We start from the raw sequence: 15,827 nt of genomic DNA, 5'->3' as shown, positions 1-15,827 counted from the left end.
GGAAGAGGCAAGACAAGCTGTGAAGGAGCACAAAGAAGAAGAGATCTACTCCTAGATGCATGCACACCCCCATCTGTATAAGCACTCAACAGATCCCTTCCCATTTCTGGCAGTGACTAAGGAGAATCAGCACGTGCATTTAGAGCCTGGATAATATCCCAAGAACAGGAAAAGCAACCTCAAAGCCATGTATGTCCACAATGCCCACGGCACAGTCCGATTCCCAGGGAGCCAACCACTCATTGATTCTCAGCAGCAGCCACTCAAAGAGCAGGTAATACAGAGTCTTGGCAATGGAGTCCCTGAGTAGGAGAGGGGAGTAAAACCAGTTACTGCAAAGACAGCACCCTTGGGTGCATCTCACCAGCCCAGACATCAACGGCAGAAGTCACCTGGCATCAATGGCTCCTTCTACAGACAGAGGGGTGAAGATCCGATCATAAGATGTCACCTGGATACATAAAGAGCTGGAACTTAACTGTTATTATCTCACAAATACAAATATTGTTTTAAATCTGCAAGGAAGTCAGCCTGGATAAATAGATTTTTTTTTTTTTCCAATTTGGCATGAGAATTTACCCAGGTATCAAAGACAAAAGTAAAAACAGAATTTTGCTGCCACATATCAGGGTGGGAGTCAGCTGGCCAACATGTTAAGCCTGAAGCCACCTCATGTCAGAAAAAAGCCCTCCTAGATGTGAGTTCTGCCATCTTTACAGAGCTGCCTTGAGGGCACAGCAACCATTTTAGTCCTGCTGTTACCTCCCAGATTTTGGACCTTCTAACGTGGTGGTCCTTCTGCTGACAGAGCACTGGGCTAGGACACTCCAGGAAGAGAAATCACTAAAAAGGTACTCACAGTGACACGGTGAGTGATAGCACTCTGCAGGTAATCTGCTGAGACACGCAACAAATTGGCCACAATCTGAATCTCAGTGTCACTGGCGATGGCTGCATGCTCATAGGATTCTTTCTAAATAACGGAGAACAGATTCAACTGTGGTTGGGATACTAAGTTCCACTAGTATTAACATTCTCAATGGCACCTCAGCTGCACTGGCCAAAACACGAGCATTGAGGTTCATTTTGGCTCCTCAAAGAGCCACCCAAGCTCTAATGACCTTTGGTTGCCTCCCATCCTCTGTCCCTGCCTAGGTCAGTCTAGAGCATAATATCAAAAGAACAGAATAGTCTTTAAAGGATCATCTTCAGTCAAAAATAACATCCCTGGTCCCATCACATGGGATAACAGCAATGCTTAGCACAAATAGTCCATTCCCAAGCTGCCAAGGGTTAGGGTACCTCACAGGAGATAAAGCAGATATTCCCCAGTTGCAGAATGGCGGCCAGGACAGCCCAGGTGGAGGTCAGCTGATCGGCCGAGAGACTGATTCCCTCCAGAGCTTGCACCAAGACCAGAAAGTCCTGACTGTCCTCCTTCCCCAGGATGTCACATGCTCTGCCCTGAGAGAATAGGGACAGATAATCGTGGTCAGCCCCTTTTGCCCCAGGCTAGAGATGAGCTATCAGCAGCAATCTTCAGAGGAAGGGTTCAATGTTTTAAGGACTGGAAGAATCTGAAATAAAAAGACCAAAGACACCACTAGTGGGAGCTCAGCACTCATGGCAGATCAGTCTTTTTTCTCTCTGAAGTTGTTGAGAATAAGATCTCTCTTGCCCACACATGGTAAATTTTTATTATGGTTCCAATACAGGTATCCCAGCTACCCCTTGCCCACTGCTGGACTGCAGCTTGAGAGAAGAAGGGATGCCAGAAGCTACTCCCAAGTAAGTCACATCAGAGTTGCTGCCCAAAATGGTACAGAACCCAATGTATCAAAACAAGTGGGTTTCTGTGCACCTAAAGAGCCTTCCTGGGTTATAGTCTCGCTCTCGCTCACCTCTGCTGTAGAGCTTCACTAAAACTTAGGCGTATCACTCTTATTCTTCTTGTGATTTTCTCTACAAGAGGACACTCTTAACTGCCTGTGACCCTAAAGTTCATGAAATTCTGGGTCAAGGGGTAGAACCTGTTTGTGTACAAGGGCATTCTTTGACAAAAGTTTCCAGCTGATCGTCAGATTCAGATGAGGACAAGAATAAGGTCCAGGCAGCCGATCTGATTTTTTCCCTTTTTCTTCTCTGCAGCAGGCTGGGACACTCCTGATAATTATCACCTTGAAGAGTTTAGTTTACAATGCAGATACTTTGCCAGATAGGAATATAACACCATTAAGGGATGGGCCCTTAATTGCCCTCCATCCTTGAGTCATTAATGGTACTTGTCCATTCCTTGCCTGAAGGAAAGATGATAGGAATCATTCCTCAAGGATTCCTCACATGACCACAGCTGCTGTAAAGAGTTTGCCTGCATGGGAAAGCTGACCCATACGACTGAAATAGGAAAGATATCTTGCTATTGCTTGTGAACTCCTTAAGTACGGAAAACATCCTTAAACAAAAGATACTGTGCTCCAAGGTGATGGCTTGTCATAAGTTTGGCAAACAGTTTTCCAATTTAAATAGATCGTAATCAGTAGTACATTTCAGGGTGTAAAATTTCTACCCACTGACTCAATGAAGCAAGTATTTTGCCAAAGGTAGAAAGAAATATCTCCTACTCTTCTCAGTCCCACAATAAATTGCAAATGCAAGGAAAGGCAACGAGAAAAGGACTTCTTCACCACATGGTGGAGCCATGGGCCTACACACTGATTCCTTTTTTAAAAGGCTTTCTTTGGGAGCACAAGGGGTCTAAAAGGTGAGAAAAAGATCACATAAGAGACAAAGGTAGTCCTCCTTAGATCAGGTGTGAGAAGGAGCAGAGCAGACTTTAGCATAGTTCTGTGAGGGATACATCAGGAGGGAAGCAAATTTACCAGGTGCTTCACTGACCAAACTGAAGTGATGTCTTGGACATTTCACTCTATCAGCTGCTGCAGAGCATCCTCGCCTCACTCACCTGATTCAGGTAAAAGTAAGACTCTGCCTCTTGCAAGTACAACTCCTCTTTCTGCTCCATAGGCAGCCCAGCCAGTAGCTCATAAAACACATGGTAGTTCCTCTCACCATGGGCCTGACAGGGACACAGTTCAGAGAGTTGACTCATATCCAGTTCTAAAACCCTACAGAATACATGCTGCCGTGAACAGCAAGACACAAACTCTGAGGTCAGAGAGATGAGGCCAGAAGCCACCCAAGAACAATTTCATTTGAAAACTTTCCAGGGTTTCTCACTGACACTTTAAGAGCATTCCATTTGAGAGCACTCTCTTTCACACGGCTCCAATATCTGAGCTTTTCCACACTCCAGACATTAAGAAAAATTAGTTGAGGAAGGATTTAACTTCCAGTAATCTCTAATAAGTCACTTAATTCAACCTGTGTAAGGCAGAGCAACCTCCTATTTTATTCAAATAAAGTGATCACCTTGTGCTATACAGAGGAGACATATTTCTTGCTAACAGAAGAAATGGGAAGCAATTCTCATACTTATTCCCATCCCTGTTATTTAACAGTAAATTTAAGATAAAATATGAAAAAGGGAGAGAAGGATCCCTCTAAGAGGGAGGGGATCATTGGTCCTCACCTGAAATACCACACGAGACTTCTCCAGCAGGTACTGGGAGATGGATGTTCCCACCACGATGCCACTGAGCATAAGACAACAACAGATGCTGTCAGAAGCTAGTGACAGGTTTTCTGTAGATCCATTTCTCTGAAGGTTTAGCAGACGGAGTTGTTGCTGAGAAACAAGGGTACGACCTGACCAAGTTGGTCTGAATTTTGAAGTTTTCCAGCACTGATGTTTTGTATCAGACTATTACAGAGAAAGGAGCTGTGAAACATATAGATTCAAGTTTGGGTTCTGAACAGCCTCCAGAGTACAAAGGACCTTGGATTTGAATAATCGTCACAGGATATATCCTGAAAATAGTCCAGGCCTCTTCCCTTCAGTTGTAGTTGTTGCATTACTACTTCCCCATCTGACCTTACCCACCCATTTCATATGTCAGAATATCCCTACTGTATGTCACTGTATATAAATGTAAAGTGATGCACACAGGCCAAAGTAATCCCTGCTTCACCTATAAACTGACAGGCTCTGAGTTAACTATTGCTGCTTTAGACCAAGACCTTGGGGTTATGATTGACTGTTCCACGAAAATACCAGCTCGGTGCTTGGCAACAGTGGGAAAAAAAAGAAAAAAAAAGGAAAAAAAAAAGAAAGCAGAAATTAGAAAGGAGGCTCAAAACAAAAAAGGTGTTTTTCACAGAACTGGTTAGACCTGTAGAACACTTGCCAAAGACTGTTGCAGAGGCATGAAGTTTCTGAGTCCAAGAGGAAACTGGAAAACCACAAGAGTCTCAGAAAAACTCCAGAGCTGCTGCAAATGGTTAAGAGCTAACAGAGCATTAGAGGAAAGCGTTATATATACTTTCCTGTTCTTACTGTTGCCTCAGTGAATACTTGTGGCCAGTGTTGGAGACACAACATTGTATCAGATGGCTCCTTGGTATAAACCAGTTCAGCCATTTTTATGTTTTTAATTTATCACCCATCTTGAGAGGTGAAGACCTGTTCTTCTGTGGAGGAAATTTAAAAGCAAAATAGGGGTGTAAACTCACACTCTTCCTATCCTATGATAACAAAAGTGTAGGGGAAGGAGGGCTATTGCATGAGCTGGAAGCACTGCTAGACCTTTTCTCACCCAAGCACCCTTTGACAACTGGGAAGGACAGCATCCCAAGATGTTCCTTCAACTCACTGTTGCAGGTAGACGTTCAGAAGCTTTCCAAAACGGCTTGAGTTGTCATTGAGGATGGTTCTGGCATTCCCAAAACTCTCCAGGATGGGTAGGACATTGCAGGGCTTGAAAAAAAAGAGAGAAAGAACACCTCAGTAGCACAGGTTTTTAAAATCAAAAGGAACTAAAGTAACTGTTAGCCTGAAAACCCAAGGAAAATGGGACCTCGCTGAAATAATTCTTGCCTGGCTAAAAGGTCTCTTTTTAAATTTATCTTGGAATCATTACCTCTAGCTGTTGGCAAGTTGCTCTATGAGCTCTTTACCTTCACTGCTATGATCTTTCACTTTACTTTTGCTCAGTGTTTGTTCAGATTCACCTCCCAGACACTGCTATAAGGTCTCTAATGCAGGTATCATCTCTCTATTCAAATGGATACAGCACTATATACAGCATCAGGGCTCCCAGATACTAAAATACAGAGTAACAAATACATCAGCTCTCCTCACATCTTTACCTGAGCTTCACCTTGAACCACAAGCCATCCAAAGTCCAGCTCAGTTAAACAGGAACAAAGAAATAACATAAACAGTGTGGCCTCTCTACCCTGTCTTTGGCTTCTATTCCTTGCCTAACTATCACAGCATAAAGCCGATCTCAGCTGCCTCTTACCTGCCTGATCCTGTGGCTGTCTGATCCCTGGTACAGGATGGTCAGGTATCGCACAATTGCTTTGGCAGCTTCCGTTTTACCTGATCCGCTGTGTCCACTGGAGGAACAAGAGGTAAAGAAACTGGCGTAAAATCAGAATTACCTAATTTAGACAATTTAGAGGACCTGTTACAGTAAATCAGTGGAGTTGTACTGATTTACAACAAATTAAGATATTGTTCAAAAAAGCAAGACAACCTGACAAAATAGGCCCAAATAAGATTCCACTATGGAATGTCAAATGCCTTCTCTTCCACTCCTCCAAACTGAGGTGAAGATAAATTCAGCTATACTTGCACACAGTGAAATAAAAATCCATCTTATGTTCTCTACTGACAGCCTTCACACAAGAGCCAGAATGATAAACTCATGGACAGTGAAGTACAAAGATTAAAGTCTTACGTAAAGAAATTAACAAGCCTTCAAAAAAGTACCCTTATTTCCTACCTGATGATGACACACTGCTCTTGCTCTGATGACTGAGATAGTGTGTAGGCCATTTCTGCTATGGCAAAGATGTGTCTAGATGTACAGAAAGAAAATCCCAGTTAACTGAGCTCACATTTCTACCTCACAAATACAGCCCCAAAATGGTAATCATCAATGATCTACATTAGAGGTGGGCCAGTATCTTGATCTGAGAAATGCGAGGAACCAGGGAAATCAGAGATTTGTTCTTTGCTGACATCAGGTTAAACCATTGTTACAAGCTATTGCAAAATTCAGGTTCCTCCAGGACCTCCTCAGCCTAACCTGAGTAATGCTCTGTGCCGTGGTGTTTCATGTAAGGGACACCAGCAGTACTATCCACACTAGAGGAACATTGCTAGCTCTGGTAGGGCTGTGCCAGTGTTAGCAGTGGGGAGTGCATACTGCCAGAACCCCTCAGGTACAGTCCCAGCAGGCACTGAATTCAGGACTTTCAAACAATACTGGTTTGAAACTGGTCCTAAACAGTTTAACTCTGTAGCGTTACAGGTCCGAGCAACTACAACTTTGCCAAAGGGATTGTTCACTTTCTGTGGCATTCATCGTGCTCCATCAGACAACTGGAGGAAAATAAAATACTTTCTGGAGCATAAATGGAACAAAATTTGGGGAGTTATTTGAGAAAGAGAAACATACGGGGCATTTTTTGAGAGAGTCCCTTGATGGTACTGGGCAGCCACATCTTCAGAGTAGATACTGAGGTCTTTGAACGGATTCACAGAAACCAAAATTTGTCCAATGTAAGTCTAGGACAAAAATAAGAAAGGGAAAAACAACCTGGTGGGCTCTTAGAATGTACTGGATGAGCAATGAGGAATGCAAATGAACCCATATATTTATACAAAGATTAAAATAACCTTTTAAGGAATACTGTCTATTCTGACTATACTGTCACCTTATTCAGGGCATAGCACAATTTTTCAGTGATCATTTTCAAAGCTCTATCATTAATATTTTGGGACAAGTGGGCACTCACTGGTCCGTGGTCATCTTCACTGGTCACTGTCTATTCTCCAAGCTTCATATGAAATTACAGGCACAGGTTTGAACACCTGAGCCAGTAAATGAAAAAGAGAACAATTAGCCATTTAGCAGTAGCTCTGGATTGCAACACTGTGAAATGTTTGCAGAAAGTCTGAATTTACTTCTCGAGATCCACAATTTTTACTCAGAACTGCTTTGCTAAGACAGGAGAATTTCACTAGGAGCAGCTCAGGCTAAAACTGAACCCAAATATACTCACGGGTTGGCAACAAGTACCAAAATTAAAGAGAAACTCTGGGACTTTCAGATTTTACCACAAATATTTCATGCTACCCATTTTCTGAGCAAAAGCAGTGTGAGTATCTTTCTTATCGTTGTTCCCAGTAATGAGTGAGCTCTTGAGCTACTTGGTGCATTATTAAAGCTTGATGGAATGCTAGAAATTATTTTCTCTTAAAGCTCATTGCTCAGAATGAATGAGCACTGAAAAACAAAACAAAACAAACAAACAAACAAAAACAAACAAACGATAAAACCCAAACACCACTACCCATACATAAATAAGATTGCGATGGAACCTCTTCTTCAGACACAGCAGAACTGAGCTCTCACAGACTTCCCTACAAACAGAGGAAAGGACTTGTCAGCCATAAGCTTCACTTGCATGTGTTACCATTAACCGCTCTTCCCTCCCAACGATTTTGTAGGAGGCTGAGATCTGAAACTGCCTTCACATGATTCCAACATGTCCAGGATTAAATATATCGGAAAACAGAGCAGCCAAAGCTCAGAACATCCAGCCTGTCCATCTCTGTGTGATCACACCTTGCACACAGCCTTTACACAGCCTCCTGTTTATCTCAATGGGATGGCACGGGTAGAAGGTGCAGGATGTGTGAGAAGCAGTGTTAGATGCTTTTCTCTCAACAACAGCAGTGAACCCATGATTTAAAAGCTGCTAAAGATGTAGGACCAGAGTTTGCCATAGCTGAAGGCAACGGGAGTCACTAAAGCCACAGATGCCAATGTCCGTAGGCAAACAACATAGAAATGTGGCTCTAACCCTGCAAGTCTTCTTGACTTACCACCCACTTCATGCAACAAGAATGGTATGTCAAGTTTCCAGTTCTGTCCCTCTGCAACACCACAAATGTCACATCAGCCTGTAAACCTCATTTCTCCTACCCATAAAGTATATTTGGTTTTTTTAGAACCCATTTCAGGACTGGGAATCATTGAACAGGAGAGGCAGAGTTCCCTGGATGCATCTGTAAAAAAGTCTGCTAACTAAGATGAGCTGTTCTCTCTGGAGTGTGACTGAAGAGATTGAATGAGCACTCTCTGTGCAGCAGAGCTTTGGAACACACTATACAAAAGTCAGGAGTTCCCTCTGCAACCGTGCTCCTCCCCACACGATTCAGTGTAGGTCCAGAGCTTAAACAGTGCAATTCAGCCTTTTAATTAGCTTTACTGTGGAGCATCAGTTACTCAGCTATGATATGCATCAAATTAATTCTGTTTTCTCACACAGTAGCCAAGGATCTATAATGTGCTTTCTGTCGTTGACCCAACAGTAGCTTTGAAGGATAACAAGCAAGACCCTGTGACCTTGAATTAGCTGCAGAATACCACTGACAATACATACTCCAGTCTGGTCAGATCTTCAATCTCCTCAACTTCTTCACGGTGGTCTTCACACGTGTACACCTGAAATGCATACATACGTTACTGAAAATCTGGAGAAGTTCAGCTTCATTCCAGTACTGGAGACACCACCTGTACCTGTTTCTGCATGAATTCCATCTCTAGCATACTGTCAGTGATGTCTTCTGCCTCCCACTGATCCTTGCAGACCTTCATCATGTGGCTGTTGGCCAGATACGGGTCCTTGTAGATGGCCCATTTGCTTAGGTTCTCAATGGTTAGTCGTGGCAGTAGCAATTCAGAGTTCAGCCATGCTGCAGGATCACATCCCTGAGCCTGCTGCTGAGACCAGTGAACACCAGGTGTGACTATGGACTCTGCAGTCTGGAGGACACCTGAACCCTCTTTGACATCTACCTCACTGGAATAATCTGATGTATGTATTGGATCCTCTTCTTGATGTGGAAGGAAGCCCTGTGCACTGTTTTTCTGAGGGCTTTGATCCATCAAAGATCTGGGAAGGTCACATTTGAATCTGCAGCCCTGTTGCACAGGCATCACAGATTTTCTGTCCAATAGGGCTGTCAGTTTCTCTAGGGAATAACCATTGCCCGAGCACCTTGCTAAGGAGCTATTTGTCTTAACCATGCTGTGGAGGCTGGGGAATACCACAGCAAACTTGGCATCAGTAGCATTGTTCTTCTCATCCAAGCTAAGTAAGTATGGAAAGGAACTGCTTCCATGAAGAGGAGAATCATCAGAAGGCAAATCAATGTGTCCCACTTCTCTTCCCTCTGCCATTTTAGGACCATCTTTCCCCTCCACTAATGGAGGAGAAGATTCTTTGTCACTCATCTCAGCTTCCCCCAGCTGTCCAGCTGTACCAGGGAAGGCTCTGCCAGACCGACCAAGCCACCCAGCAGTGTTTATAATCCGGATTGCCACTCTACTTCTGAATCCAGAAGGTTTGCTGCTCCTCTTCCTCTTCCCAAATTTCTTCCAGAGCCATCTTGAAATACCAATTGCACGTGCCACACTCAGAAGACGAGCTTTCAGGCTTGCTTTCTTGGCAGGTTTTTGACCAAGCCAGCTGGTGACTTTTCTAAAAGCAGAATGGGTGTGCAAGTACTTGGATCCTTTCCCTTCATACACACTTTCTTCTTCAGAAGGTGCCTCTGCAACCACTTCTTCTGCTTTTGCTTTTTTTACCTCTAAAGTCTGGCCTGAATTCAGTTTAACTTTTCCAACAACTTTTCCAACTTTCTTCTTCTTGCCAAGGAGCTGTTTATCAGATGATTTTTTTGTAATAGTGGAGCAACTTAAAGTATTTGAAAGATTTAATCTTTTCTCTCCAAAACTCTGAGCTATGTTGGGTTCTTTCTGTGTACTGAGGGTTTCTAGACTCATGGGTTTTGAACAGATGCTTTCAACATTTTTCAGGTCAGAGCTGGTTTCCAAAGCCATGTGGACAGGATTTGGTTTACAGCTTGTTAATAGTCTGGTCTCAGCATTTTTATGTTTGCTTTTCAGATTGAGAAGTATTTGGGATTGAGAAGAGCATTTCTTTGTAAGCATCATCACTGCAAACTTCTTCTTGCTACAATCTGAAGAACTGTTCCTCTGTAGATGTCCTACCGCTTTACCTTGTTCTGAAGTCTCACACCTCCCAGATTTCTCTTTTAATGTCATCTGTTTCTTGGAGAGCAAAGGGCTATCTCTCAGCGCACTGCCTTCATCATGCACATCCTCTTTCTGTTCAGTTCCTTGAAGTACTTTGCTAAGGCAAACATGGAGTTTTGCTTTCATAGCACTGGGCAGCGGTGGTTTTGTTGCATTTTCTTTTCCTTTGTCAATGCTCTCTTCAGTGCTGTTCTCTCCATTGCTGTCCAAATTATCATGTACATCTTTTGACATAGCTTGAACTTCGTCATTTTCTAACATATTTTTCTTGCCTACTTCATTATTGCCATTTTCTCTGTTCTTTGGACTTTCAAGTTGGAATCCTGAAATGCTTGCATTATCATCTTCCTCACTCCTCTCAGCTAGAATAGATTTTAGTTGTCTTGGCATGTCATCTTGCTTCTTCATTTTCTCCTCTGCCTCCAATCCTACAAAGTCAGTGCCTTCATCCTCAGATTCATTCCTTCCACCTGCAGTCACCTGCTCCCTTTCAATTTCATTAGATGTTTCCTTGCTTTCATCAAGCAGTTCCTTGCAGCCTTTTCCTTCAGCCACGGGAGGATCTTCGAGCACGGCTTCTTTCTCACTGATGCCATCTTCCTCTGAAGAACTACTCTTCTCTTCACTGCTTGCAGTGCTGTCCATTACAGCCTCTTTTGTACCTTTTTTATGGGTCAAATGGCCTTCACTGCTGGAGTCAGAGCAGGAGTTATCTGAGGTTTCCAGGGTATTTTCTTCTGCACTTTCAGTGACAATAATCCTGGTACATTTTCTAACTTGTTTCTTCCCAGTTCTCTCACCTTTTCCCTGTGTCATACTGCCTTGGGATTGAGAATCTGACTTGTGCTCAGAAGCTTCCTTAAAGCCATGGTTCTCATTGTGCTTTTCCCTGCGCCTGGCATTGTGTGCCTTCTGCCATGAGTCATTTTTCTGAAGAGAGCCTTCAACACTTTGCACTGCAGTTGACTTTACAGACTCTAACTCCATGACTTTTTCACTAACAGCAGGGCACTTCCCACACTTCTTTTTAAAACTATGTTTCTTGCTATTTGTGGTGGCCTTTTCCTCCTTATAGCTGCTGTCCTCACTTTCTCGTCCTGATGTCATTTCCTGTTGCTTGCAGGCTTTTTCTTTTTTCCCCTCTAACTTGGGCACTAATTGTTCTCCATGTTTTCTCCCCGGACCAGATTCTCTTTTATCCGTTCTCTTGTAGGCTCTTTTCCCCCGGAATAACTTTTTGTGGTCATTTTCTTTGCTTCCCTGAAGCCTCACCAGCCTCTGACTTTTTAAGGGTTCCTCCTCAAGGGTGTTATCTTGTTCAGGCAATGACTCTTTGACCTTCAGCTGGCCTTTACCTTCCCACCGTCTCCCACAGTGGATCTTTGAATCTCCTGGGGAGCTTGCCTTTTTTTCACAATTCAAACCTTTCTCTTTTCCAACCTTTTTGTGCCGAGTCTTGGATCGGGAAGGAGGCATTTCTCCAGCGTTCAGGAGTATGTAAGGGCTTATCTCAATTCACCTGTGAAAGGAGACATTGTGCATTTTGCTGTGAAATAAGCTACAAAGAGAGGCTAGGTCCTACTAAGCAGTAATTTATCTCATTTCTATAGAGCTGAACAAACGTTTGCAGAACCATACCTGTGCAGCTGAGGAGTGCCAAACTGACTGTCTGTTTCCAGGTTAATCACTGTTTTATTTTATCACAAAGCACTCTTATTTTCTTCTTTTATTAGGACTCTTGCCAGAGACCAGTCATATACAGGCAACTGAACGAATGCCTATGATTTTTCACAGTTAACAAAGGTTTGGCCACGCTGTAGTTTAAGAAAGATTGATCATTTTATTCCAGTTTTTGCTTCTCCAATAACCTTCTTTGTGCTTAAGAAGAGAGGAAAACATCTAATGATCTACATCAAATGAATGAACAGTAAGTAACTCAGTTTCCTTAGTATCCAGAGTCGCAGTTGGATCTATATGAAAAATACTGACTTGCAGGTTGAAAATACACAATAGTGAGTAAATGCTGTATCGCTGAGTAGAACTGAAAAGACCACAACTGATTGTTAACCAAAAAAACCCCAAAAAACCTCAAACTGTACAAGTTGAATGGATACTGCAATACTAGCATCTGTACAAGTTGAGCTGATAAGTAATTAGTAGAAAGGATGCAAAAACATAAGCCCCTTTTATTTGAGCACTTGTCTTTTAACAAGCAAATAAGTACTTGGTAAATGTAAATATATATCATAATTGCAGTTAAATAGTATCCGATTTTCCACGGGATAACCTTTTAAATTTTCTGCAGTGCAAGTGATATTAATGAACAGATCATATTCAAGATTTGACCTGTAATGAAAACAGTTTAGCCCAAATAGCAAAATTTACGAGGAAACTAGCTCTCATAGCAAATAACGTCTGTCCCTGAACAGCTCTCCTGAAATCTTACTGGAAGGAAGCCTAAATAAATAAGGGGATTAATGAGGAATAGGAAAAAGAGGGAAGAAATAAAGTGTAATAGAGTGGACAACAATAATAACAATACAATCATGTAAACTGATAATCTCTGGAGGAAAAGGCAGTTGAAACTACGTTAATATTGCATAAGTCTGCATTTCAGAATTGCTTCTGAAGACATAAAATACTGACAGAAGATTGATTGTTTGTTTTTTAGGATAGTGTATGTTGGTTGCCCACAGCAAAAGGATTTTCAAATGATTATAACTGATTTTTTGTTGATACACAACTGTACTGCAAAAACACACTGCATAAATCCTGGCAAGCATTTGTACACCAAAGAAAACTCCTAATACAGACCCAGTGAATGTCTGTGGAATTGCCTCGCTCCATCTTTTCTTTTAGCGTGATGGGTCTGGTTTGGAATGGTGTGCTCCATGAACAATTGTTCAAAGCCTTCTAGGATCTGGCTAAACTGAGCAAGAATTCAAGAGCACATACTACTCAACTATGTAACAGCATCTCCACACAACTCCTCCTGAGTGCACAATTATTAGCTGACAGTTTAGGAAATGTTCAGTATTCTAAGTATTAACCATCATTGCTTGTCTCTTTATCTTTCCTCTAATTGTAGGCAGGAAATAATGGATGTAAAAGTGCCCAAAGGATTAGTGTGACCTTTCAGCCTGTTAGAAAATATCACTTCTATCCTTGCCAGTTAAAAAGATCCTTTATTTTATGAGTCAACCTCTTGCTGCTTCAGACAGACCAAAATACCACTTGGGCTCCAGACTCCACTTCTACACATTTGTCTGAATGAAGTGCTAATGGCAGAGCCTGGTTTTGATTCCCCAGTCACTAAACACTTCAAGGCAAAGGTCCAAACCAGCAAACAGTAAGGGCATAACTGTGTGGAAACGATCGAGCAGAGAAAGAAAAACTTGGAGGTGAACGGAAGAGCAGAACGGGACTACGAAAAAAAATCTTACAGCAAGGAAACCCAACAGTCTTCAACATCTTTCAAAAGCAAAAAAGCTAAAAAGCCTCCTGTTAGGGGCATTTTTAACTACCTTAAAGATTACATTAGCTAGTGACAGGTGAGGTACAAACCAGGACACAGGGAAATGCCATTATATGTTTTACCCTCTCACCTCTTTCTCTGTTAAACTCTTCTGTCCCTTTGCCCCTTCTTTCTCTTTCTCTTCGCTTTTTGGCCAACTCGATAGATTCTCTACAGGCAAAAGAGAAACTTCCACTCATCACAGTTTTTCTCAATAGGTAACAGAGGACGTAGCAGTCAAGATTGTGTTACTAATTCCTAGTGTCATCATAACTCCACTAAATGTTAACTTATTCATTTAAAGGCTGAAATACAGCATCTGGAAGCCTTCAGTCAGATGTTGGACTATTACAGGATGCGATATTTACCTGTCTCAAAGCTCTGAACCCTGCATCTCAGTGATCATGGTTGCCGAGTACAATTTGACAGCCATATCCAACAGTAATGGGGACTGCAAAAACACACACAAGGGCTGGCAGGGAATTCCTGAGAGACAGGATTGAGCTGGGGGATTAGCTATAATATATGGTACAAATGCTTTCATCCCCATAATGAAAAGTAAACCCTTGCTGGTTATTGTACACATGCTACAAGCCCAAAAGAGTTCTGGCCAAGGTTGTTGCAACTTGCTTCCATCCACAGGCCTCTCCTTGCTCTAGGGTACGGGGATGGTGGAAGAGTACACAGTCAAGATTGCAATTCAGCATAAAGCTTTAATCTTTCTAGCTATTATAAAGTCTGACAAGGAGTGAGGATTCTAACATTCAGTAGCTCAAGAAGGCAGCTTACTTTGCTGGATGGAAATCCATCCACTCTCCAGAATACCTTATGACTTTCTTGCAGACTAAAACTCGTCCAAGCATCCTTACGAGTTATTTAACAAAAAATAAAAAATTAAAAAATAAAAGCCATTAAAAAAATACATTCCAGTGCTCTGGGAACAAACTGGTAAACAACAAATCAGTGAATCAAGGTTTGCCTCACCTCCATCACCCCAAGGAGGGCAGCAACACCACATTTGAGATTTATATAGTCCAGGAAGGCTGATGCTCTAAAACAAGCACGCTAGGTGTATGTAAAGCACATGGGTTTATTGCAAAAGTAGGGGTGTGTGTGTGCATACTACCCATTTTGTACCCTTCTGCACGACAGAACAATCTTCTGCAACTGGAATAAACAGTATCTCCCTTTTCCCCAGTTGCAACTCTGGTGCTGAACAAAAAGCTGCTGCTCTGACAGCACTGTTATGTACAGTTAAGGGCTCCTCAACAATCAATGTCTTTAGTGTTTTCTCTAAACTTGCTTTTTAACTCTGCTCTAGAGCTGACATTATTCAAAGCACCTTGGACACATATATTGCATAGTACAGAGTTTATCTCAAATCCTTTTCTTTGATCTGTCTCTTTAAACAGTCCTCTATATAACATATAGGTGTCTGGTCACCTTAATTCAGCCCACCCTCCCTGCTTAACACACCAATACTAGTGGCCTAGATCTCTAAATCCTGCAAAAAGAGTTTTGTTACTGAGATTAATGGTAGCTGAATTCGACTAAATCCTCAGTACAGAATAGTTGTTAATATTCTATCCTCCTGGGGGCTTAAAATTGTTACTGCTTCTCTGCAATGTCAAATGCAGTAGAAAAAAAAATTTAAAGTCTGCTTTTATGCAGTACTGCTAAATAGTCATGTGTTTGGAAAGTCAGAGCCTTCCATAAAACAAAATACTTCGATGAGGAGGAAGATCAGGAACGCTGCCCAAATGTGTAGGGAGCTTACACACAGGACTTCAGTTTGGCTCACTGTAAAGACAGGACCCCAGACTCCGAATCTGGGTTAGAATGTGAAAATCTAGAGTTCACAATTCTTCTGAGACAGGGTTTTAGAGCAGATTGCCTTGTAACACCACTGTTATTACTGGGAATGGTAAGATGAATCACTGCTTATATAAACAATTCCTTTGACATCAGACCTGTTTTGATTAACTGCCCTGGACCATCTGCCTCCTGGACACACTGGAGCAGGTGAAAGATCCTTCTCTTCGGTTTTTCAACTCCCC

At 42.2% G+C, this 15,827-nt stretch overlaps 1 protein-coding gene across 1 annotated transcript in view; it reads right to left on the bottom strand.

Moving 5' to 3' along the window:
* The window catches only part of MYO15B (myosin XVB), a 43,215-nt gene extending 32,314 nt beyond the window's left edge, over positions 1-10,901 (bottom strand). Inside the window, 12 exon segments of the mRNA XM_074160354.1 lie at positions 179-302; positions 393-451; positions 860-973; positions 1,303-1,464; positions 2,963-3,076; positions 3,590-3,653; positions 4,770-4,873; positions 5,421-5,517; positions 5,907-5,981; positions 8,578-8,639; positions 8,715-8,890; positions 10,220-10,901. Coding sequence (XP_074016455.1) covers positions 179-302; positions 393-451; positions 860-973; positions 1,303-1,464; positions 2,963-3,076; positions 3,590-3,653; positions 4,770-4,873; positions 5,421-5,517; positions 5,907-5,981; positions 8,578-8,639; positions 8,715-8,890; positions 10,220-10,901 — 1,833 coding nt within the window.
* Positions 10,902-15,827: the final 4,926 nt, after the last annotated feature.

The sequence above is a fragment of the Numenius arquata genome, chromosome 17, assembly GCF_964106895.1.
Source record: "Numenius arquata chromosome 17, bNumArq3.hap1.1, whole genome shotgun sequence".
Classification (NCBI taxonomy): domain Eukaryota; kingdom Metazoa; phylum Chordata; class Aves; order Charadriiformes; family Scolopacidae; genus Numenius; species Numenius arquata.
The sequence above is the reverse complement of the archived record's forward strand: the minus strand, read 5'-3'. Positions and strand labels throughout refer to the sequence as shown.